The sequence below is a fragment of the Leptonychotes weddellii genome, chromosome 3, assembly GCF_054177405.1.
Source record: "Leptonychotes weddellii isolate Sample4059 chromosome 3, ASM5417740v2, whole genome shotgun sequence".
Lineage (NCBI taxonomy): Eukaryota > Metazoa > Chordata > Mammalia > Carnivora > Phocidae > Leptonychotes > Leptonychotes weddellii.
The window spans coordinates 74,754,125-74,780,576 of record NC_138371.1 but is presented as its reverse complement, the minus strand read 5'-3'; the positions used below and the strand labels follow the sequence as shown (position 1 = coordinate 74,780,576).

The following is a 26,452-nucleotide window of genomic DNA, read 5'->3' as shown; positions in this document are numbered from 1 at the left end:
ATACCTGATACTTCTTGAAAACCAGATAAATCACTTCTTAGAGCATACTTTACAAAATCCGTGGCAAGAACCAGTTAATGAATTTTAGTTCTTGACAGTGGGGCTTTGGTGTCAGTCAAACCTGAGTTGAATTCCAGGGTCTGTCAATCATTCTCTACCTGTGTGATTTTGAACACTGCCACTATGATGTTAGTTTTCTCAACTGAATATCACAGGGCGTTTGATAGTTAAAAGGATTATGAACACAAGGATGGAGACTGCCTTTTGAAAACAATATGCAATCAAATATTCTTGAATAAATGAAGTCACTAACACTTGGCAAATGCTTATTAAATTTCATTCTAAACAGACACCTGGAATTAGTTCTTGGACTCCTGAATTTTATAAGGTTAGCACTTCTACATTCCCTTTAGGGATTTACTTTTTGATACAAATAAATTTAGTCAACAGTGCCAAACACTTCCCATTAATTGTGGGAATGGTTTTCCAGGCATTTCCTAAAGTCCCCGTTAAAAAGACAAATTCTGATCCTTTGGGGCCTAGGAGAGGCCCAAGAATTTTTTTTTTTTTTTTAAACATTTCATGAAATCTTTAATGAAACTGGGAAGAATTTGCCTTTTAAAAAATTCTACAAGGGATTCTTCTGTAGATGATATGATTAAGTACCACCTTTTGAGAAACCTGGAAGAAATTCATGTTCAAACTTCTCACTTTTTTCTTCCACGTGAACTATCTTCTGCCAAACTGGTCAGTCTCCTGAACTAGAAGACCTGGGTCTGGGGTAGAATCCAAAATTTCCATGGATAGAGAAAAGAAAATGCGGCACCTTCCAGTGGATCAAAAGATTCCTCAGTACACCTCAACTCTTACCATTGTTTCTTTACTGCTTTTAGGATTTGTAAAAACACTTGGCTGCTGGGTTGAAATGAACTCTTCAAATATACCGCATAAATACTTGACAAGTGTTAAATAAGCATATGGTTCACTCCCTAAAACAGTCACATTTATTTCTTTGCACTGCTACTTACAACATAATCTAAATCACTGGAATTATAAATCATGTAACTGCTCATGATTCAAAGGCAAGACACAGTCAAGACACTACATGTGTAACAGTCTCCCATAAATACAAAAATACAGATTTATAAATATAAGAAAATGTAATAACATATCTTGCTAAAGGACAATAGCTTTGAGTTCCTTACAGAAGAATGCCTGAAACTCCATAACTGAAGCCACTGGTTATATTCATAACCAGCTGAGTGAGGATGTTGCCCACTGCCTAACATCTGTAGGACAGTTGGGGTATTTCTGCAAAGCATTCATAATTTGAGTATTATCCAAAAGTAGTTTCATCAGCTGGTACTCTCTCTGTGTATTTACCGAAGTCCTTTCCATGGGCCTTATTAATTCTAACTGTTGTAAGTGTTCAAAAGCCTGGAAGATGAAAGAAATAGTTTAGGTTGAATAGGGGAAGTAAAATAATAACGTTAATCCAGAGAACAATTAGGGTTGTGTTTAACTGTAGAACAGAGTGCCAGGAAACAAAACTTAACAGAAATCAGTAGGGATCAAAAACAACTCTCATCAACCTCATAAAACTTCATCTATCAGATGAGGCAGTGTCAATATATAGCTATCTGTCCCTGAATTGTTGAATGCGAACAGGGCAAACTCTTAATTCAGTCTGCACAATATGGTTTTTCTTCCAAACCTCATTCTGTACCATTATTACCTGCTAGTACTTAAGGGCTTCCAGTTCTCTCTATAAAAATCTAACATCTGATAAGACCAGTACTTTAATTACCTAGGTTATTCAAATTTGCATTTACATTCTCTTTCTAGTTTTGTAAGACTTTGCTACGTAGAAGTTTAATACAGCTGCAAAAAAAGCCAGAGGCAGGAAAGACCCCCTAGGAGTACACCCAAGCCTATTCAGCTGACCCTATAAATAAATGATTCAGCAGAGTGGTATGGGCATGAAGGAAAGAAGACAGCCTCCTTTTTCCCTCTGAAGAGCATGCCACCACCTGTCACAAAGTCCCTTTCCTCCATCTTCCCCCCCTTAAAAGGGTTATGATCTGTTTCCTCTCACCTCTAATATTCACGTATTATGTCTTTTCTAACCCTGATTGTTGTTTTAGGTATTTTATTGGCGTATGAAAAAAAAAGAAGCCATTAAATCATGACATGGTAACTATTAAATATTGACCCAGTGAAACACATTCTGGAGCTTTCTGTTCTTACAACCACACTGTAAAAAATATCACTGGAATATAATCTTTATGTATCATAAAAAGTCTTCTGATGAAAAGAGAAATAACACCACCACCATTCATTTCTGAAAATGAGAAAATACCAGAGGCTGCAAGTATTATTGGGGCTGAATAAAATTGAGATTTAAAATATTTCTAGGCAGCAAAATACTTTATTTAAAATGTGGAAACGAGCAGGTACAAAATACAAATCACTCACAAGAATTTAAATGTTCATGTAACCCTTCGTACTCACAACCTCCACAAACTATGACTGTCAGACAGACATGGACATGAGGAAGGGGAAAAAACCAACCTCCAGTAGGCTGAATACATTCCCTGTTCTTTTAAAGAAATGGTGATGCCCTGTACTCACATTTTTTTATTTGGTACAAGAAATAGAATTCTGACCATTAAGGCCTATAAAGGGTGATAAAGGACTTATGGATCCATTGCTAGAAAGAAAGAAAGGAAGAGAGAAAGAAAGAAAAAGAAGGAAAAGAAGGAGGGCAGGAAAAAAATAAAGAAGGGAAGGAAAGAAAGGAGGGAAGGAAGGAAGGATGGGAAGGAAAGAAAGGAGGGAGGGAGGGAAAGAAAGGAAGGAAGGAGGGAGGGAAGGAGATGCTTTTCCCCATAAAGTCCTCTAGAGCTGCACTGTCCAGTAAGGTGACCACAGAGGGCTACTGCTATTCGTGGAACTTGATTTTTAATTTTATTTGTTTATTAATTATTAAATTTAATGTAAAATTTGATACTCAAGTCAATTAGAAAATTTTAAGTTCGTTTGGAATAATTCAGAATGTAAATCTACTTCAGCTACAAATTTTATGAAATCTAAAGAACAAGTATTTCCAATGAATATTTAGTGAATTAAGATCGCTTTAAGTGTAAACACACATGAAATTTCAAAAACTTAATACAAAACAAAATAAAGTATAACACAATAATTTTCTGTATCGATTATAGACTAAAATGTTTTTGGTATATTAGGTTAAATAAAATTTGTCATTAAAGTTAATTTCGCCTTTTTAACTTTTTGTTGCTACTAGAAAATCCAATATTACACTATGTGGCTCACATATTTCTGAAGGACAATGGTACACGCTAATGAAGTTCCTCAAGTTTTAAAACTCATAACCAATCCCTAATAAAACTTTGTATGTCCTCACTAGCCCATATTTTATCCTTTAGTTTCTATTAATGGCTAATATTGTCATTTTTATCTTTTTACTGCTAAGATTATAAAGCCAACCTTTGGGTTGTACAGGGACAGAATTTTATTGATGAACTGTAATGTATAGTTCTTTGCACAATGCAGTGCTAGAAACAGACAGTAGAGGGCAGTATACTTCCACAAACTGGGAAATACCTGACTGCTTTAGAATTATTCAAACGTTTCATTTTGAGATAATTTGTCTGTTATGCAAAAAAAATTTCTATGATAAATACCTAATGTATCAAAATTAGAGTTCAACTATGATATATACAATCAAACTGGATGTAAAAACATACCTGTATGCAGAAAAATAACAGTGAACTTAAATCTTACCTTCATGACAACAGGTTTCTCAAAATTATAAACAGAATGGGCCTTCCTTTGAACAAACTTCTGAAACTCTGGACAGAAAGCAATAACAACATTAACACCCTCAAATAAGCAGTGAGGTAGAGTCAGAAAGAAACCAAAGTCTCATCTCACCATTATAGACCATTTGAAAGTTAAAGGGCTCCTCTTCATAGATGTCATTTAAATGTTTCATTGCTATTATAAGACAGATTTCCAAGACTGACAGACCTACAGTAAAAGGAAAACGAATTATGAGTTGTATGTTAACTTACTGATCCATAAGATTGAAGTAACTGTCCTCCAAATAGAATAATAAAGTGAAAGACCATGGTTTTGAGGGGTGGCAGGAGATCAAGGCCTCCCCCAGGTTCAAACGTGTTTCAGTCACTATTACTTATACAGTCCTAAGCAAACTGCTCCACCTTCCTGGGCTTAGCTTTCAGATAAGCAAACTAAGAATCTTCTTAAGCTTACAGAGATGTTATAAGGATTAGAGAGAATACTATCAAGCACTTATCACATGGCCCATAATAAACAAACTGACACTGCAATTGTGTACTTTATTTATTTATTAAAATTTTATTTATTTGAGGGGGGGAGAGGTGCAGACCCCCCACTGAGCAGGGAGCCTGACCCAGGGCTCGATCCCAGGACCCTGAGATCATGACCTGAGCCAAAAGCAGACGTTTAGACTGAGCCACCCAGGCGCCCCTGCAATTATGTACTTTAAATCACGTAGGGTCCTTGATTATTCAGAGAAACCCTAAACACCTGGAAATTGTATCTATTTTTTTTTTTTTTCCTGGAGAGAAGAAAATTCATTAAATTCTTAAAAGGGATAGTGAACCTTCAATGCCAAGGCTCTTTAGTAGCACTTGATGCAATGTGAATGCCTGCAATATAAGTCTTAGCTGGATTTCCAATGTAGCAAGGGAGGGAGAGCATCGAGATTCTTTCACTTTAAATGGGAGTGATAATACCTTTTGCAGGGCTTAGTTAAAGGATGTATGGATATAAAAGTATTTTGTGTTATACCCAATGTTAAGTATAATTTTGAAAGAATTCCATTATATTAACTTAAACTTATAAAAAACTAATTAAGCAGGCTTCTCACCATGCACAATATTTGCTTTAGAGTCCATGCTACACAACTGGTTTGCCTCCATCACATCTGCTGCAGTCATAAACGGGTGTGATGTTGTTACACGATTTAAAGCAAGCATCTAGGGAAATGTGGATTAGAAAAACATTTACATGTTTACTTAGGCATTCTGGAGATATTACTGAACAAAATTTCTTCATTTGGAGTCTATTCTTATGGAAGAGTTAATATTAATACTTGGGAAAGGTATTCTCATACTTGGCTCTATTAAAATACAGTATTTCAATACATATGCTATGTAACTCTATAAATGTAAAGCATAAAAAAAAAAGTTCTTGCTGTTCTCTCTACCTCTTCCCACTTGCACATCTTATTTGCAATTCCTCAAAAGAAAAACACTTAAAAAGGAGTAGAGCAAGAAGAGATCCAAAATAGGTAAGAATGCTATTCAAAAGTTATTTTGATTTCATGGGAAAATGGAGTAGGGAAGTACCTGAGCTCACTTCCTCCCATGGACACAAGATTGAAACTACATATAAAGCAACTCTGAGAACGCTCTGAAAACCAGCAGCTGAGGAGTGTGTGTGTGTGTGTGTGTGTGTGTGTGTTTGCTCGTGCACAAACGCACAGCTGGAAGATATTTTAAAAAGCTACACTGAGAAGGGTAAAAAGAGGCAGAGATGTGTGGCTGGGGTAGGAACCAAACACCCAGTGCAGCGACCCGCAGCAGGAGGTGTGGCGGTTCTTCCTGAGGAGTGAGGGGTTCACACCCTACATTGGGAACCCTCTGCCTTGGGTATCTGCACCAGGAAGACGAGCCCCCATAATGCCTGGCTTTGAAAATCAGTGGGGCTTAAATCTGGGAGAGCCAGAGGGACTACAGGAAATGGAGACTCCATTCTTATGGGCCCACACAAAATTTCAATTGCTCAGAGGCATAAGTTTCAAAAACACCTGGGCCATACATAAAGTATACTAATTTAAGGTATACATAGTGCTGGAGGGACAGGGATCTGTAGGAGCTTTCTTTGGGAATGGAAGTACTGGCAGCAATATTCTCGTTTTCCTTCAGCTAAGCTAGTTAGATGCTTGGAAGAGCCAGTTGTGACACTATCCATCTACCTTGTTAGCACCACTATCCACACCAGGGGCATTCCCCTGTGGAACTGCACCATACGAATCACCCACCTGGTAGGTACCCCTTCCAAATAAGTCCTACCCAAGGAAAGGGGGGCCAACCCCACCCACCAGCAAGCACACAAGAGTCATGGTGGGATCTCACAATGAGCCAGAGGGACTGCCCCACCCACCTGCCCTCAGTGGCCGCAGCTGGGCTTCTCAGCCACCTGGGCTGGGCCAGCTCCACATACTGGTGTGTCTGCAGTAGTTGTGGTGAGGCATTGCCACCATTTGGGCCAGGAACCAGCCCTGACAAGTGTAACTTCAGCAGTAGGGGCCCAGTGACAAAAGAGAGGTGCAAGCAGCCCACATGAAACAGCCCTGAAGCTCCAGGTTCTAGTGACCTGAAAGATTGTACTTCTGGGCTCCAGAGGATGCCCTCTACATAAGGCCGCTACTTTCAAGACCGGGAGACAGAGCTACCTTATATAAACAAACACAGAGTCAGACAAAATAAGGAGACAGAAGAGTATGTTCCAAATGAAAAAAGACAAAACTTCAGAAAAAGAACTAAACAATGGAGTTATTTAAACAATCTATCTGATAAAGATGTCAAAATAACTGTCATAAAGATAATCATCAAATCACCACTTGGGAGACGTGTGGATGAACTTAGTGAGAACTTCAAAAAAGAGACAAGAAATAGAAAAAAGAATCAATCATAGCTGAAGAATACAATAACTGAAATGAACAACAGATTAAAAGATGCAGAAGAATGATCAGCAATCTGGAAGACAAGGTAATGGAAAGGACCCAAGCTGTAGAGCAAATAGGAAAAAGAATTTTAAAAAATGATATGTTAAGGGACCACTAGGACAACATCAAGCATACTGACATTCACATTATATAAGGGGTCCCAGAAGAAGAAGAAAGAGAGTAAGGGGCAGGAAACTTATTTGAAGAAATGATAGCTGAAAATTTCCCTAACCTGGGGAAGGAAACAGACATCGAGGTCCAGGAAAGGAAACCCCAGAAGGTCCAGAAAACCCCAAAGAAGATGAATCCAAAGAGGTCTACAACAAGACAGAATATTCAAAGTGCTGAAAGGAAAAAACCTACAACCAAGAATATTCTACAAAGCAAAATTATCATTCAGAATTGAAGGAGAGAGAAAAAGTTTCTAAGATAAAGGAATTCATTACCACTGAACCAGCCTTACAAGAAATGTTAAAAGAACTCTTTAAGCAAAAAAGAAAAGGCCCTAAGAGGAAATTTAAAAATTATGAAAGAAACAGTTTCACTGGTAAAAGCAAACATATAGTAAAGGGAGGAGAGCAATCAATTATAAAGCTTGTAGGAAGATTAAAGAGTAATAAAATCAACTGTATCTATGATTAGTTAAGGCATATACTAAATAAAAATATGTAAAACATGCAATCTAATACATAAAATGTGAGAGTGGGAGGAGAGTAAACATTAGTGCTTTTAAAATGCTTTTTTTGTTTGTTTCTTATGTAGGATCCATACCCAGCATGGGGTCTGAAGTCACAACCCGGAGTTTGAGACCTGAGACAAGATCAAGAGTTGGACCCTGGACTGAGCCACCCAGGCGCCCCTAAAATGCTTTTGAATTTAAGCAACTACCAACTTAAAATAGACTGCTAACATACAGTGTTATATATATAAACCTCACGGTAATCACAAACCAACAACTTAAAATAGATACACAAAAAATAAAAAGGAATCCAAACATAATACTAAATAAAGTCACAAGGGAAGAGAGCAAGAGAAGAAAGGAACAGAAAAGAACTATAAAAACAACCAGAAAACAATGAAAGCGCAGTAAGTACATACCTAACAAAAACCACTTTTAATGTCAATGGACTAAGTGCTCCAATCAAAAGGCATAGGGTTACTGAAAAGATTAAAAAAACAAGACCCATCTATATGCTGCCTACACAAGACTCACTTCAGACCTAAGGATATATACACACTGAAAGTGAAGGGATGGAAAAAGATATTCCATGCAAATGGGGGGGGGGGGGCGGGGAAGGCCAGGGTAGTAATGTATATAGACAAAACACACCTTAAAAAAGACAAGGACTGAGGGTTCTAGAGGGGAGGGGGCTGGGGGGGATGGGTTAGCCTGGTGATGGGTATTAAAGAGGGCATGTATTGAATGGAGCACTGGGTGTTATATGCAAACAATGAATCATGGAACACTATATCAAAAATTAATGATGTAATGTGTGGTGATTAACATAACATAATAAAATTTAAAAAAATGAAAAGAAAAAAAAAGACACAAGAAGATCATACAATGATAAAGGGATCAATCCAATAAGAGAATATAACAACTGTAAATATAATGCACCCAACACAGAAGCACCTAAATATATAAAGCAAATATTAACAGACACAAAGGGAGAAATTGACCGTAATACCATAATTTTATAATTATAATTACATGTTATAATTTAACAACTCTTACATCAATGGACAGATCATCCAGTCAGAAAATCAATAAGGAAACACTGGCCTTAACAGACTAGCCAAATGGATTCAGCAGATATATACAGATCATTCCATCCAAAAACAGCACCAAACACATTCTTGTCAAGTGTATGTGGAACATTCTCCAGGACAGGTTACATGTTACGCCAGAAAACAAGTCTCAATAAATTTAGTAAGACTGAAATTGTATCAAGCATCTTTTTTGAGCACGATAGTATGAAACAGGAAATTATTCACAAGAAAAGAAAACTGGAAAAAACCCCAAACACATGGAGACTAAACAACATAATGAGTCAACAAAGAAATCAAAGAGATAACAGAAAACTACATGGAGGCAAATGAGAATGTTAATACAGTGTTCCAAAATCTCTGGGATAGAGCAAAAGCAGTTTGAAGAGGGAAGTTTATAGTAATACAGGCTTACCTCAAGACACAAGAAAAATCTCAAGGTAAGAATCTAATGTTACATTCAGAAGAACTAGAAAAAGAAGAACAAAGCCTAAAGCCAGTACAAGGGAGGAAGTAGTAAAGATCAGAGTGAAAACAAATGAAAGAGAGATTTAAAAAAAAAAACAAAATCAGAAAAAACATCAGTGAAACTAAGAGCTGACTGTTTGAAAAGATAAACAAACCTGACAAACCTTTAGACAGATTCATCAAGATAAAAACAGGACTCAAAATCAGAAATAAAAGAGAAGTTACAACTGACACAACAGAAATACAAAGGATTATAAGATATAAGAGACTACTATGAAAATTTATATACCAACAAATTGGACAACCTAGAAGAAATGGGTAAATTCCTAGAAATATACAATCTTCCAAGACTGAATCAGGAAGAAACAGAAAATCCAGATACTAGTAACAAAATTAAAACAGTAACTTAAAAACTCCCACAGGGTGCCTGGGTGGTGTAGTGGATTAAGCGTCTGTCCTACTCTTGGTTTCCACTCCGGTTGTGATCTTAAGAGATCAAGCCCCGTGTCATGCTCCCCACCCACACGGAGTCCGCTTGAGATCCTCTCTCCCTCTGCCCCTCCCATTCGTGCTTGGTACCCTCTCTCTCTCAAACAAATAAATCTTTAAAAAATAATAAAAATAAAAACTCCCAAGAAATAAAATTCTAGAACCAGATGGCTTCACAGGTGAATTCTCCCAAACATTCAAAGAGTTAATACCTATTCTTCTCAAACAATTCCAAAAAACTGAAGAGGAAAGAATGGCTACGAGGCCAGCATTAGCCTGATACCAAAACCACTACAAAAACAGAAAATTACAGGCCAATATTCCCAATCAAACTGAATACAATACATTAAAAGGATCATTCATCATGATCAAGCAGGATTTATTCCAGGGATGCAACGATGGTTCAAGATCCACAAATCAATCAGTATGATGCACCACATTAACAAACTGAAGCATAAAAATCATATAATCATCACAACAGATGCAGAAAAGCTTGGCAAAATTCAATATCCACTCATGATAAAAGCACTTAACAAAGTTATATAGAGGGAATATACCTCAATACAATAAAGGCCATCCATACATGAAAACCCACAGCCAACATCATAAAAGCTGAAAACTTTTCCTTAAAGATCAGGAACAAGACAAGGATGCTGACTCTCACACTTTTAATCAGCATGCTACTGGAAGTCCTAACTGCAGCAATCAGACAAGAAATAAAAGGCACCCAAAGTGGTTAAGGAAGAGGTAAAACTGTCACTATTTGCAGATGACATAATATTAGGATAGGAAATCCTAAAGACGTCACCAAAAAATCATTAGAACTAACAAATACTTCAGGTAAAGTTGCAGGACACAAAGTTAATATATAGAAACCTGCTGTGTATATTAATAAACTAGCAGAAAGAGAAATTAAGAAAACAATCCTATTTACAACTGCATCAAAAAGAATAAAATCCCTAGAAATAAATTTAACCAACCAATGAGGTGAAAAACCTTTCTTCTAAGACCTATTAAAACACTGATTAAAGAAATTGAGGGTGACACAAATAAATGGAAAAATATACCATGCTTATGGACTGGAAGAACTAACATTGTTTATGTCTGTTCTACCCACGTAATCTATAAATTAAATGCAGCATTTTCCACAGAACTAGAACAAATAATCCTAAAATTTGTATGAAACCACAAAGGACCCTGGAAAAGCCAAAGTGATCTTCAGAAAGAAGAACGAAGCTGGAAGTAGCACATTCCCAGATTATCTATACTACAAAGCTATAGCAATCAAAACAGTATGTTATGGCATGGAAATAGACACACAGATCAATGGAATAGAAGAGTGAAACCAAAAATAAAGCCACACATTTATGGTCAATTAATCTATGACAAAAAAGGCAAGATTATATAATGGGGAAAAGATAGTCTTCAATAAATGGTGTTGGGAAAACTGGACAGCTATATGCTGAAGAATGACACTGGATCACTTTCTTATACCATATATAAAAACAAACCCCAAATGGATTAAAGACCTAAATTAAGGCCTGAAACCATAAAACTCTTTAAGCAAAAACAAAACACTGGTCAGTAAACTCTTGGATATCTGTCTCAGCAATATTTTTTTGTAACTGTCTCTACATGTGAGGACAACAAAAAATAAACAATTGAGACTACAAATACTAAAATACTTTTGCACGGTAAAGGGAACCATCAACAAAACAAAAAGTCAATCTAACGACTTCTCCCATATTTGCAAATATATCTGATTGAGATTAATATCCAAAATATATAAAGAACTCATAGAACTCATTATCAAAACCTGAAACAGTTGGATTAAAAAATGGGCAAGGAGCTGAACAGGCACTTCCAAAGACATACAGATGGCCAACAGACACATGAAAAAATGTTCAACATCACTCATCATCAGGGTAAGGCAAATCAAAATCATAATTAGATTACCTCACACCTGTCAGAATGGCTAGTATTAAAAAAGGTAAACACAACAAGTGTTACGAGGATGTGGAGAAAAAGAAACCCTCCTGCTGTTTTGGGAATATAAATTGGTACAGCCAGTATGGAAAATAGTATGGAGATTACTCAAAAAGCTAAAAATGGAACTACTGTACAACCCAGCAATTCCATTTCTGGGTATTTACTCGTAGAAAACAAAAACACTAACTCGAAAAGATATTTGTACCTTTATGTTCATTACAGCGTAAAATTTACAACAGTCAAGATATGGAAGCAATCTACTTGTCCATCAACAGATGAAATGGATAAAGAAGATAATACACACATACATACACAATGGAGTATTACTCAGACATAAAAAAGAAAATCTTGCCATCCATGACAACATGGATGGACCGAGAAGGTATCATGCTAAGTGAAGTAAGTCTGACAGAAAATGACAAATACCGTATGATTTTACTTACATGTGGAATCTAAAAATAAAACAAAAACAGATTTGTAAACACAGAGAACAAACTCATGGTTGCCAGAGGGGAGAGGGGTAAAGAGATGGGTGAAATAGGTGAAAGGGATCAAGAAATACAAACTTCGAGTTTTAAAATAAGTCAGTCTCAGGGATGTAGAGTATAGCAGAGAGAATATAGTCAATTACCCTGAAATAACTTTGTAAGGTGACATATGGTGACTATACTTATCGTGGTGATCATTTTGTAATGTATAAAAATGTCAAGTCACTATGCTGGTATGACTGAAACTAACATATATTGTATGTCAACTGTACTTCAATAAAACAAAAACACTATTATTCAAAGCCCTAGACCAAACCAAAAAGGCAGACCTGTGACTTGTATAAGCTTTTTCACTAATTGTTACTGAACAATTAACCAGTTCAGGTTAGTGTTAAGTGATAGAAGTTACCTACTTTATATTCAACTGTACATAATAGAAAAAAATTAAAAACCAAATTATACCTCATGTAGCTAGTTGCCTTTCCAACAATTTGAAGATTTCTTTAAGTGTAATTTTCATAACACTTAAATTTAGTCATTAAATAGGGTAAGCAGAGTTAGCAGATGAAAATGTATGATATTTGGTTAAATTTGAAATCCAGCTAAAAAATGAGTAATTTCTTAGGTGTAATTAAGTACCATGTAAAATTGAAGAAATATTTATACTAGGTATAAATCTCCCAGGTAAACCAGGGCCCAGGGTCCTGAGTTGAACAGAAGAGTTTGGAAATCCTTTTCCTTCATTCCCCTACTGGGAGAGACCTGATACACAGTAACTCCTTCTCTTACTCTTTCCTTTTACTGTAAAATGCTTCTTACATAAAAAGGCAAGATAATGCTGTACTGGATACCTACGACTACTTCCTCAGCTTACAAAATATAATCTTATAGGATCTATTTCTTCCCCTAGTTGGATTCTCTACTCTTCATACAAAAAGCCATGTTGTTATACTTCTACTACGTATGTATATATTCCTAGACAACAGAGAGTAATTTCCAAATTTTATATAAATACCATATTGTACTTCTACAACTCTCTCTTCACTGAACATGTATTCTGAGAATTTATCATATTGAGGTATCACTTCTAGTTCATTCATTTTTTCTATTGTATTATATTCCTTTATATATACTCACAACTTAATTATTCTTTCCCTTATTGATCGATATCTGTCATTTCCCTTTTTGGGCAATTTTAAACAAGGCTGCTGCAAATAATCTTGTACATGTCTTCTTGTGCATCTGAGTTTCTCTAGAAATCTAATTTGCCACAGTACCTAGACATATTTACACTACTAGCAGCCATAAATTTTAATAGTCGCAGACATTTACTATACCATTAGACATAAACTTACCATTAGAAATAAACAAATTTCTATATACTAACAATGAGCATGTTGAAAACATAATTAAAAAGATATCATTTAAATATGATATTTACAAAATATCAGTTCCAAAGAAAATTAAGTACTTAGATATACACTTTAAACATACACAAAATCTGTGTGGTAAAAATTATAAAATGATGATTAAACAAATCAAAGAAAAACTAAATAAAAGGAGAAATGTACCTTATTCCAGATTGGAAGATTTGATGTAGTAATCATGTTAATTCTCCCAAAATTTATCTGTAAGTTTAATCAATTCCCATCAAAATACAATTACCTGGTGAAATAAAATGAGTGTAAAAATAAAATGAATACAAACCAATAGCATGTGTAATGACCGCAGGTTTTTGCTGACATTGAAATGCTTTTGTAGTACTTCTCGCACACTTCTATCTTCTGTGAGACACTAGAGAAAAAAAAAAAAATCAAAACAGATAAGGAACAAGGCAGTTTAAAAACTACAATGTGCCTCACTAGTTGGTGTACCTCATTAACTCTGATATTCATTCATTATTAAATAGGTGTTGGTTTTATTTTGTAGAATACAAAAATCAAAATGAAATTTCCAGTCTATTAATTTTCTTCTTATCCCTTTATGTTAATTAAAATACACAAAAACAAAACATAATACCTGCTACCCCAAACTTTCTGATCTAAAAAGGGAAACTATACAGTCATACTAGTGGGATGATCAAAACTCAGCACAAAACACAAGAGAGAATAAGAGTTACTATATCGGGGAACACAAGGTAAAGTAATACAAAGAATGCTTAAACTATATGAGTCAGTAAGGTAAAAAGAAAGAGTATTCCAGTTATAGGGAACAGCAGGAGCAATGAAGGAAGATCGTGGCATACTGACAGAAAATGAGTAGTCATGTAACCCTGAGTTTCAGTTATTGGCAAAGCGATTTCATGGAAGGACAAGGACAGAAAAACCTAATTGTGGGCCATTGCAATTGTCCATATAAGAGACAAAAAGGGTCTGAATTAATAGTGTGAATAGAGAATTAAGACATTTATAGAAGACATGGTCTGATGGAGAGTCAAATGGTGATGTGTGGAGAAGCAAGGGCTTGAGAGAGGGAAGAAAAAAATCAGAAATGATATTTTGGGGACAGAACATCCCAGGATGAATGAAGAGTGAAATGTGGTCAAGAAGTGAAACTTGGTTATCAATATTTAAGAACTAAATGGAAAAAGAGCAAAGATACTGAGAAAGATACTGAAGACTGGAAAATAATCCAAGAGAGAGCAATTAAACCAAGGGAAGAAAACTTTAAGAAGGAAGTAGTGATCAACAATGTAAATTACTTAGTATAATTAAACTAAAATATATTTTGAGAAGAAACTAATCACTTTGGAAATGTGGAGATCAATAAGGTCCTTTGAAAAAGCAATTGTGACTGTAGTGAATTAGAATTAATGAAAAGTAAGGTACATTTGGCATTAAAGAAAAAATGAGATGTAAGGAGAGTAAACTCACAGCTGGCAGAGCCAAAAACAGCCTGGGCAAGATTGACATAAATTTTCAAAAATCCTCTGTAAGGAATAAGGATTCTTTTTTTAAAACAAACAAAAAACCCAGGAAACCTTATTTTCTAGAGGTAAAACTGTTGTATCTCATACCTCTACTGTAAGTAGATCCAGATTCAAGAATAAGTTCAGTATAATGGAATAAAGTTTTATGCTCTCAATAAATACATTTTCCTAGTTATAGTCCCTATTCCCTTGTCATTCTTTTCAGTATTCTCTTTGACTATAACAATTTGCTTGCTGTTACTATTGAGAGTACACAAAATGAACACAAAATAATAAAGCAAAGTAATACACATAAAAAACTTCTGGGAATTAACTGTAGTCCTGTTAAAACTAAAACTATAAAAAAAAAATCACCTGGAACAAAAATATTGATAAAAGAAATTTTCTCCCTAAGAATTCAATTATTTTTAAGAACAGTTAGTTAATTGCTTTTCTTCTACACGATGCTTCAAAGGGTTAACCTATACTCTGTCTTTCTTCTTGTATTTTTAGAGGTCTGAATCCAACTCCCCATATTTCTGAAAGCTATCACCTTCTTGCTTCCATAATTACTTAATGTGCTTTAAAAAGAAGTCTAGAAGATCTGTATGTGAGCCATTAAAAAAAATCTCTTGGGCACCTGGGTGGCTCAGTTGGTTAAGCGACTGCCTTCGGCTCAGGTCATGATCCTGGAGTCCCGGGATCGAGTCCCATATCGGGCTCCCTGCTCAGCGAGGAGCCTGCTTCTCCCTCTGACCCTCCCCCCTCTCATGTACTCTCTCTCAAATAAATAAATAAAAATCTTTAAAAAAAAAAAAAACTCTTAATACACTTTCACCTTGATTCCAACACTATAAACTACTTGGAGATATAAGGTTATTATAAAAAAAAAAAACACAACTCTTTGGATGTCTATTATATTTAACTATGATAGTCATTGAAGATATTAGATCTTGGGTTTTGAAACACTAATGAATTTATTTCTCTGTATTGAAAGCTCCCTTATAGTTGGCTCAGGAAATGATGCAAGGGAAATAAAGACACAGAATCACTGACTGACATCACCCCTTATAGGAACATGGGGAAATTCCCAGAAACAAAGCAGACCTCCCCTGTTATTCAAAGAAGCTGAAACATTAACTTTTCACTGATGAACACATGAGTAGCAGCTGCAGAAACAAGTTCTTATTGTACTAATTGTACAGTTTGCTTGGCTGGTGCCCTCTTCACAGGCAGATTCCAAGCAGAATGTAACAGAGTTTCACTGGTACCTCAGAAGTCATGATGCTCCAGGGATAACTCAGTGGCAGCAGTATATGTACTAAATCTCCTAGTCAGTTCCTGCTCAATCTTCTCACCTTCTGTTAACTAAAGGGAAGGTTATGACAGTAGGTAAATGTTCCTTGAACTTAGCTATAGTACTTTGGGAGAATTTCCTTTGAGGAGAATTAGTTATGATCCTTTAAAATGCTCTTTCATTCAGGGATTTCTCCTTATACTGCCATGCTGGGATGGTGTTTACTCTGCTTAACTTACTTGACTCATTTGAGGTATGGCTAAAACATTCAAGTTAGACAGGATGTCCAGGTTCAACCATATCCTGAAGATACTTCTTGGATGAGATTCCATAGGCGACCTGTTATCTATACCATTGATTTTTGTTTGTTGTTTTTTTAAACCTGGGATCAGAAAAACTTGCTGGGTAGTCAGTACTGAGAGAAAGGATAGCTCCCTCAATGCAACCCCCACTTTCCTGGGCAAGGCTTCTGGCCATGGTGCTGACATATATCCCAAGTGAAGCACATCCATTAGCATACCAAAGGGAAGTGGCAAATGAGGATGATGATACAGGGAACAAAATACTAGAACTAAGACACAAACTCCAGTGGTATTACTTCTACATTATAAAAGAACTGCAAGATTGTAAAACAAAGAAAGAAACAAACAAAAAACCCCAAAAAACAAAAGGATAGTGCTCACATTCATTTCTACCATCTGCCCCTAAATTCAGTGATACAGGATCAGCAAAAAAGGACCAAAAACCTAAGGGCTAGTCACCCTCCTGCTGAATGGTTACCATTTTCCAAGTCATCCAGAATTATGCTTCACCAGTTATCCCTTTCATCTAACTCCTTTATATACCCACTTGGATGCACAGAATGCAATATTCTGTGAAGGACAGAAAGATTGGTACCAGCACTGTATAACCTGGGCTATGTAGTCATCTTAGGAAAAGAAAGGGAGCAGGGACAGAAATAAAGAGTCCTGGCAAAGCAAAGACATTTAAATACTAAGAAAGACTGCATTTGGATCTCTAAAGAAGTCAGAAAAAAATACTGTTGTAACAAGATAATCAGTTCAGGAACTGAAGAAGGTAAAAGTCTGTAAGGCACTGAAAAGTGGATTCAGAGGCCAAAGATGCAGAGCTTGTTCCACTCCAGACCTAGGTAAGGAAAAGGACAATGTGGGGGTACCAAATATAAAGGTTTCTTAAAGAACAGAATCTTATAATAAGATGGAGTATCAAAAAAACTTCCCTGGGCTAACAAATATCTGAGTCCCAGACAGGATTAATCTGGGGAGAAGGGGAAAAGGAAAAACCCACACCTAATTGTATCACAGCACAATCTCTGAATTTTAAGGATAACCATTTTTCCATTCAATTCTGTATAGTTACACTACAAAATAATACAAAATTCTCAATCAGAACAATATGCAAAGTTTGAACTCTTTATGTAAAAACAACTTCAGTATATATATGTTTGAAACGCTATAAATCAAATAATTACTCTGTAGTGTAGTATAGGGAAGTAGCATGGGCATGGATATAAGGGAAACTTGTACGTTTTACCATGTATTCTTATACACTGATTAAATTTTGATCAGTGAACTTTTAGTAATCTCTACACTCAATGTGAGGCTTGAAACCACAATGCCAAGATCAAGAGTTGCATGCTCTTCCGACTAAGCCAGCCAGGTGTTCCCTTGTTCAGTGAACTTTTAATTTAAAAAAATGAAAAGTGACAAAATTAATAATGCTTAGATGAGCAGACTATATTTTATAATCAAAACAAGAATCAAGTTTTAGTTATGCAAGATGAGTAAATTTTGGAGTATAACAACAGTAAAAATGTGACTATGGTTAACAATACAGTACTGTACACTTGAAATTTGCTCAGAAGACAGCTCATAAGTATTCTCACCTCTTCCCACAAAAGAAAAAAAGAAAAACAAGAGATCTCACCTCTTCCCACAAAAGAAAAAAGAAAAACAAGAAAGAAAACGGTAACTACTGAGGTGATGGATGAGTTGAATAGCTTCATTGTGGTATTTCATGATATACATGTATATCAAAACATCAAGTTGTACCCTGAAACATATATAACTTTTGTCAATTATACCTCAACAAAGCTGGGAAAAAATAAAAAATTGTTTAAGAACAAAATAAATGCAAAGTTCTCACTTTTAATTTGGTATTGATATTTAAGATTAAAATCATGACTGCTTTTCGAATCAGTATTTGTATATCCTTTCGGTAAATACCTACTAGTACAGTTGCTGGATCGTAGGGTAGTTCTATTTTTAACTTTGTGAGTAACCTCCATACTGTTTTCCACAGTGGCTGTACCAGTTTCAATTCCCACCAATAGTGTAGGAGGGTTCCCCTTTCTCCACATCCTCACCAACATCTGTTGTTTCCTGTGTTAATTTTAGCCATTCTGACAGGTGTGATGGGATATCTCATTGTAGTTGTGATTTGTATTTCCCTGATGATAAGTGATGTTGAGCATCTTTTCATGTGTCCATTAGCCATCTGTATATCTTCTTTGGAAAAATGTCTATTCATGTCTTCTGCCCATTTTTTAACTGGATTATTTGTTTCTTGGGTGTTGAGTTTGGTAAGTTCTTAATATATTTTGGATACTAACCCTTTATCAGATATGTCATTTGCAAATATCTTCTTCTATTCTGAAGGTTGCCTTTTAGTTTTGTTGACTGTTCCCCTTGCTGTGCAGAAGCTTTTTATTTTAACGAATTTTTTTCTTTTAAGATTTTATTTATTTGAGAGAGAGAATGAGATAGAGAGCATGAGAGGGGGGAGGGTCAGAGGGAGAAGGAGACTCCCTGCTGAGCAGGGAGCCCGATGCAGGACTCGATCCTGGTACTCCAGGATCATGACCTGAGCCGAAGGCAGTCGCTTAACCAACTAAGCCACCCAGGCGCCCGAAGCTTTTTATCTTGATGAAGTCCCAATAGTTCATTTTTGCTTTTGTTTCCCTTGCCTCAGGAGATTTATCTAGTAAGAAGTTGCTATGGCCAAGGTCAAAGAGGTTGCTGCCCGTGTTCTCCTCTAGGATTCTGATGATTTCCTGTCTCACAGTTAGGTCTTTTATCCATTTTTTGAATTCATTATTAACATAAGCCAAATAACGGAAAGAGCCCAAATGTCCATCAATAGATAAATGGATAAAGAAGTCATGGTATGTATATACAACAGAATATTAATTAGCCATAAAAAAGAATGAAATACTGCCATTTGCAATGACATGGATGGAACTAGAGAGTATTATGCTAAGCGAAATAAGGCAGTCAGAGAAAGACAAATACCATACTATTTCACTAAGTGGAATTTAAATGAAACAGATGAACATGGGGTAAAAAAAGAGAGGCAAACCAGGAAAGACTCTTTTTTTTTTTTAAGATTTTATTTATTTGAGAAAGAGAAAGAGTGAGTGGGAGGGAGGGAGGAGAGGCAGAGAGAATATGAAACAGACTCTGTGCTGAGCACAGAACCTGATGCAGGAATCGATCTCATGACTGCAAGATTATGACCTACGCCAAAACCAAGTTGGACACTTAACCAACTGAGGGACCCAGGTGCCTCCAGACTCTTAACTATAGAGAACAAACTGAGGGTTGCTGGAGGGGAGGTAGGAAGGGGTTGGGTTAAATGGGTGGTGGATATTAAGGAAGGCACTTGTGATGAGCACCGTGAGTTGTATGTTAGTGATAAACTGCTGGATACGACACCTAAAATTAATATTACATTGTATATTAACCAACTAGAATTTAAATAAAAACTTGAAACTACAAAAAAAATTAATAATTACTGCTTTGACATAAAACAATATTCTTAGAGCCAGTGAATACAGACTTTGCAACTTTAATTATCCAAAGATCTAATCATCCTCATCAGTATTTAATATCATAGACCAGTTTTTCCCAATTCTTTCAAAACCAAGGACTCTAAATTATTTTCTACCTTCAGAAGACCCATATTTCTGAAAGATTCTACCATGTGGGATTTATTCAACAACACTGTTTTTCAATTGTGCTATTAAACACACTCCCACACATATACTCTCTCCCTTTCTCCCTGCCAACTGAAAATTCTTGACAGCATAAGATAAACTGATGCTAGTATGTTGAGTTGGTATAACAATAGCCTATATATGTTAGGCTATTCAATTTAAGCATAGATAAATTTACAGAGTCCACAAGGTTTAGTAAACCTTTAAATCAACATGCGAGTGTGCAAGGGTAGAAGACCCTGAGGGCTCCAGAGACTACAAGATGAGATTCACCAATTTAGACATACAACCAGAGGTGCCAAGTCTAGTTTGACTTAAAAGACCCAATGAGATAAAAGCTGAAATTGTAGGAGAATTAGAGGGGGAAAAAAATCCATATTGGACTGTTAGGTACGAACCACCAAGCTAAAATACTGCTAAACTTGTAAATAATGAAAATAATATTTTTATGATATTCTAAATATTAACAGAATAACCTAAAATATAAGCCAGATTGAAACAGAACAAAAATCTCATTAAAGTTCTTTTGAGAGAAAAAATTTAGGATATGACATTTCAAATGTCTTTTAAAAGAAAATAACACAAAAAAGTGTGTAATTTGTATTAATGCAGTTTTATGCTACAATAACATTAGAAACTTTGTGCTAATTTACAAATTTGTTTAAATTTGTAGGTTTTTATAAGCTTTCAGTGGTATAGCAAGGCACAAAAATTATTTAAAGATTATTGCCTCTGTTCCAAGTTACCTGAACATTCTCATTCCACTTCTCAGTGAAGATCTTGTCTGGAAATTCTGCAGGTAGAGATAATTGTTCTTTAAATATTTTAAGATACTGTGGAAAACCAAATGAATTCATTAAATGTATCTGCCGGTGAGAAAATCGTGACTTCACTCTTTTTTCTAAGAGTTCCAAAATATCCTTAAAAACAAACAAAAATCCATATAAGATGCATGTTTAAAAAGAAAAAAACATACCAATATTAGAGGTATACATATCTGAACTACCACTATTAATTAACAATGCTTACCCTATAAAATACAATTAAGCATTTTATGCAAGCCTCCGAAAACTCAAATCATTCCCTTGATATCCTTACAGTTATACAAGCCACTTTTTTTTTTTTTTTTAAAGATTTTATTTATTTATTTGAGACAGAGAGAATGAGAGACAGCATGAGAGGGAGGAGGGTCAGAGGGAGAAGCAGACTCCCTGCCGAGCAGGGAGCCCAATGCGGGACTCGATCCAGGGACTCCAGGATCATGACCTGAGCCGAAGGCAGTCGCTTAACCAACTGAGCCACCCAGGCACCCAAGCCACTTTTAATAATCCCCTTCTAAGCATGTGTAGGACTGGTGATGTCATGCCTTTTTCCTACTATGCTATTCTCAGTTAATCTTTAACATTCCAAGACCAACAATTGCAAAAAAATTCTATTATTGAATAGTTCTCTGCCACAATAACACCAAGAATTTCAATAAGGAATTTCATACATTGACAAAGAGGAATAAAGATATGTGAAGAATTCAGATTTAAGAATTTAAGAAGAATTCAGGTTCTTTTTTCAACCAACTTCTTATCAATTCATTTTATAAAATCTTTTATAATTTTCATCTTTACAGTCATATTCCATCCCTTCATCATATTTACCCTTCTTTTTGTACATATATGTTTTTCTTTCTTTAAAATTTTGGGAGGAAGTTTCTTCCAACAGACCAAAATATGCCCAAAATCTAGTGTGTGGCTCTGATCTATTCACCAGTCTGATCACATTTCCCCCCCACTCTTTTTTTCCATTTCTTTTCCCCCCGGGTTTGGGTCTCTTCTGATTGGTTTAGTGTATATTTTTCTGGGGTTGTTGTTACCCTGGGGTTCTATCATTCATCTATTCTCCTCTGGACAAAATGACAAGATGGAAAAACTCATCTCAAAAAAAAGAACAAGAAGCAGTACCAACTGCCAGGGACCTAATCAATACGGACATTAGTAAGACCTCAGAACTAGAGTTGAGAGTGACGATTATAAAGATACTAGCTGGGCTTGAAAAAAGCATGGAAGATACTACAGAATCCCTTTCTGGAGAAATGAAAGAACTAAAATCTAACCAAGTCAAAATCAAAAAGGCTATTAATGAGGCGCAATAAAAAATGGAGGCTCTAACTGCTAGGATAAATGAGGCAGAAGAGAGAATCAGTGACATAGAAGACCAATGATGGAGCATAAAGAAGCTGAGAAAAAGAGAGAGGAACAACTATGGGATAACGAGGGCAGAATTCGAGAGAGAAGTGATACCACAAGACGAAACAATATTAGAATAACTGGGATCCCAGAAGAAGAAGAAACAGAGAGAGGGGCAGAAGGTATATTGGAGGAAATTATAGCAGAGAAATTCCCTAATTTGGGGAAGGAAACAGGCATCAAAATCCAGGAGACACAGAGAACCCCCTCAAAATCAATAAAAATTGGTTAACACCTCAATATCTAATAGTAAAACTTACAAGTCTCACAATAAAAGAGAAAATCATGAAAGCAGCTGGGGACAAGAGGTCTGTAACCTACAATGGTAGAAATATTAGATTGACAGCAGACCTAGCCACAGAGACCTGGCAGGCCAGAAAGGACTAGCATGATATATTCAGAGCACTAAACAAGTAAAATATGCAGCCAAGAATACTATATCCAGCTAGGCTGTCATTGAAAGTAGAAGGAGAGATAAAAAGCTTTCAGGACAAACAAAAACTAAAAGAATTTGCAAACACCAAACCACCACTACAAGAAATATTGAAAGGGGTCCTCTAAGCAAAGAGAGAGAGCCTAAAAGTAACATAGACCAGAAAGAATAGAGACAATATACAGTAACAGTCACCTAACAGGCAATACAATGGCACTAAATTCATATCTTTCAATAGTTACCCTAAATGTAAATGGGCTAAATGCCCTAATCGAAAGACAAAGGGTATCAGACTGGATAAAAAAACAAGACCCTTCAATATGCTGTCTGCAAGAGACTCATTTTAGACCCAAAGACACCTCCAGATTGAAAGTGAGGGGGTGGAAAACCATTTACCATGTTAACAGACATCAAAAGAAAGCTGGGGTGGCAATCCTTATATCAGACAAATTAGATTTTATTTTATTATTATTTTTTAAAGATTTTACTTATTTGACAGAGAGAGACACAGCACAAGAGGGAACACAAGCAGGGGGAGTGGGAGAGAAGCAGGCTTTCTGCGCAAGCAGGGAGCCCGATGTGGGGCTCAATTCCAGGACCCTGGGACCATGACCTGAGCAGAAGGCAGACGCTTAACAACTGAGCCACCCAGGCACCCCTGACAAATTAGATTTTAAACCAAAGACTATAATAAGAGATGAGGAAGGATACTATATCCTACTTAAGGGGTTTATCCAAAAAGAAGATCTAACAATTGTAAATATCTATGCCCCTAACAAGGGAGCAGCCAATTATGTAAGCCAATTAATAACAAAATCAAAGAAACACATCGACAACGATACAATAATAGTAGAGGACTTTATCACCCCCCTCACTGAAATGGACAGATCATCTAAGCAAAAGATCAACAAGGAAATAAAGACTTTAAATGACACACTAGAATAAATGGACTTCACAGATATATTAAGAACATTCCATCCCAAAGCAACAGAATACACATTCTTCTCCAGTGCCCATGGAACATTCTCCAGAATAGATCACATCCTAGGTCACGAATCAGGTCTCAACTGGCACCAAAAGACTGGGATCATACCCTGCCTATTTTTGGACCACAATGCTTTGAAACTAGAACTCAATTACAAGAGGAAAGTCGGAAAGAACTCAAATAGATGGAGTCTAAAGAGCATCCTACTAAAGAATGAATGGGTCAACCAGGAAATTAAAGAATTTAAAAAATTCATGGAAACAAATGAAAATGAAAACACAACTGTTCAAAATCTTTGGGATGCAGTATGGCGGTCCTTCAAGAAACAAGAAAGGTCTCAAATACAAAACCTAACCCTACACCTAAAGGAGCTGGAGAAAGAACAGCAAATAAAGCCGAAACACAGCAGGAGAAGAGCAATAATAAAGATCAGAGCAGAAATCAATGAAACAGAAACCAAAAGAACAGGAGAACAGATCTACGGAACTAGGAGCTGGTTCTTTGAAAGAATTAATAAGACTGATAGACCCCTGGCCAGACTTATCAAAAGGGAAAAAAAAGACCCAAATAAAATCATGAATGAAAGAGGACAGATCACAACCAACACCAAAGAAATAAAAACAATTACAAGAACATATTATGAGCAACTATAGGCCAGCAAATTAGATAATCTGGAAGAAATGGATGCATTCCTAGAGATGTATAAACCACCAAAACTGAACCAGGAAGAAACAGAAAACCTGAACAGACCCATAACCACTAAGGAAATTGAAGCAGTAATCAAAAATCTCCCAACAAACAAGAGCTCAGGGCCAGATGGTTTCCAAGGGGAATTCTACCAAACATTTAAAGAAGAATTCATCCCTATTCTTCTGAAACTGTTCCAAAAAATAGAAATGGAAGGAAAACTTCCAAACTCATTTTATGAGGCCAGCATTACCTTGATCCCCAAATCAGATAAAGACCCCATCAAAAAGGAGAATTACAGACCAATATCCCTGATGAACATGGATGCAAAAATTCTCACCAAAATACTAGTCAATAGGATCCAACAGTACATTAAAAGAATTATTCACCACGACCAAGCGGGATTTATTCCTGGGCTGCAAGGTTGGTTCAACATCCGCAAATCAATCAATGTGATACAATACATTAATAAAAGAAAGAACAAGAACCATATGATCCTCTCAATAGATGCAGAAAAAGCATCTGACAAAGTAGAGCATCCTTTCTTGATTAAAACTCTTCAGAGTGTAGGGACAGAGGGTACATACCTCAATATCATAAAAGCCATATATGAAAAACCCATAGCGAATATCATTCTTAATGGGGAAAAACTGAGAGCTTTTCCCCCAAGGTCAGGAACACGGCAAGGATGTCCACTATCACCACTGCTCTTCAACATAGTACTAGAATTCCTAACCACAGCAGTTAGACAACAAAAAGAAATAAAAGGCATCCGAATTGGCAAAGAAGTCAAACTCTCACTCCTTGCAGATGATATGATACTTTATGTGGAAAACCCAAAAGACTCCACCCCAAAACTGCTAGAACTCATAGAGGAATTCAGTAAAGTTGCAGGATATAACATCAAGTACAGAAATCAGTTGCATTTCTATACACCAACAATAAGACAGAAGAGAAATTTAGTAGTCGATCCCATTTACAATTGCACCCAAAACCGTAAGATACCTAGGAATAAATCTAACCAAAGAGGCAAAGAATCTGTACTCAGAAAACTATAAAATACTCATGAAAGAAATTGAGGAAGACACAAAGAAATGGAAAAAAGTTCCATGCTCATGGATTCAAGAACAAATATTGTGAAGATGTCAATGCTACCTAGAGCAATCTACACATTTAATGCAATCCCTATCAAAATACCATCCACTTTTTTCAAAGAAATGGAGCAAATAATCCTAAAATTTGTATGGAACCAGAAAAGACCCTGAATAGCCAGAGCAATGTTGAAAAAGAAAACCAAAGCTGGTGGCATCACAATTCCGGACTTCAAGCCCTATTACAAAGCTGTAATCATCAAGACAGTATGGTACTGGCACAAAAACAGACACATAGATCAATGGAACAGAACAGAGAGCCCAGAAATGGACCCTCAACTCATCTCCAACAAAGCAGGAAAGAATGTCCAATGGCAAAAAGACAGTCTCCTCACAAATGGTGTTGGGAAAATTGGACAGCCACATGCAGAAGAATGAAACTGGACCATTTCCTTACACCACACACAAAAATAGACTCAAAATGGATGAAAGACCTAAATGTGAGACAGGAATCCATCAAAATCCTAGAGGAGAACAAAGGCAGCAACCTCTTCAACCTCAGCGGCAGCAACTTCTTCCTAGAAACATCGCCAAAGGCAAGGGAAGCAAGAGCAAAACTGAACTACTGGGACTTCATCAAAATAAAAAGCTCCTGCACAGCAAAGGAAACAGTCAACAAAACCAAGACAACTGACAGAATGGGAGAAGATATTTGCAAATGACATATCAGATAAAGGGCTAGTATCCAAAATCTATAAAGAACTTATCAAACTCAACACCTGAAGAACAAATAATCCAA

General features: G+C 36.1%; 1 protein-coding gene across 6 annotated transcripts in view; it reads right to left on the bottom strand.

Moving 5' to 3' along the window:
- Window positions 1–986: 986 nt before the first annotated feature.
- Window positions 987–26,452, bottom strand: part of ORC4 (origin recognition complex subunit 4) — an 85,388-nt gene continuing 59,922 nt past the window's right edge. For 5 of the 6 annotated variants that reach the window (XM_081814484.1, XM_081814483.1, XM_031031899.2 and 2 more), the window contains 6 exons: window positions 20,967–21,140; window positions 13,708–13,794; window positions 4,937–5,045; window positions 3,955–4,050; window positions 3,805–3,872; window positions 987–1,437 (listed from right to left, as the gene is read on the bottom strand). In XM_081814484.1, the coding sequence (XP_081670610.1) occupies window positions 1,249–1,437; window positions 3,805–3,872; window positions 3,955–4,050; window positions 4,937–5,045; window positions 13,708–13,794; window positions 20,967–21,140 (723 nt within the window). In that variant the 3' untranslated portion in view covers window positions 987–1,248. The remainder of the gene's footprint in view (window positions 1,438–3,804; window positions 3,873–3,954; window positions 4,051–4,936; window positions 5,046–13,707; window positions 13,795–20,966; window positions 21,141–26,452) is intronic. The other variant, XM_081814486.1, reaches the window with a different exon arrangement.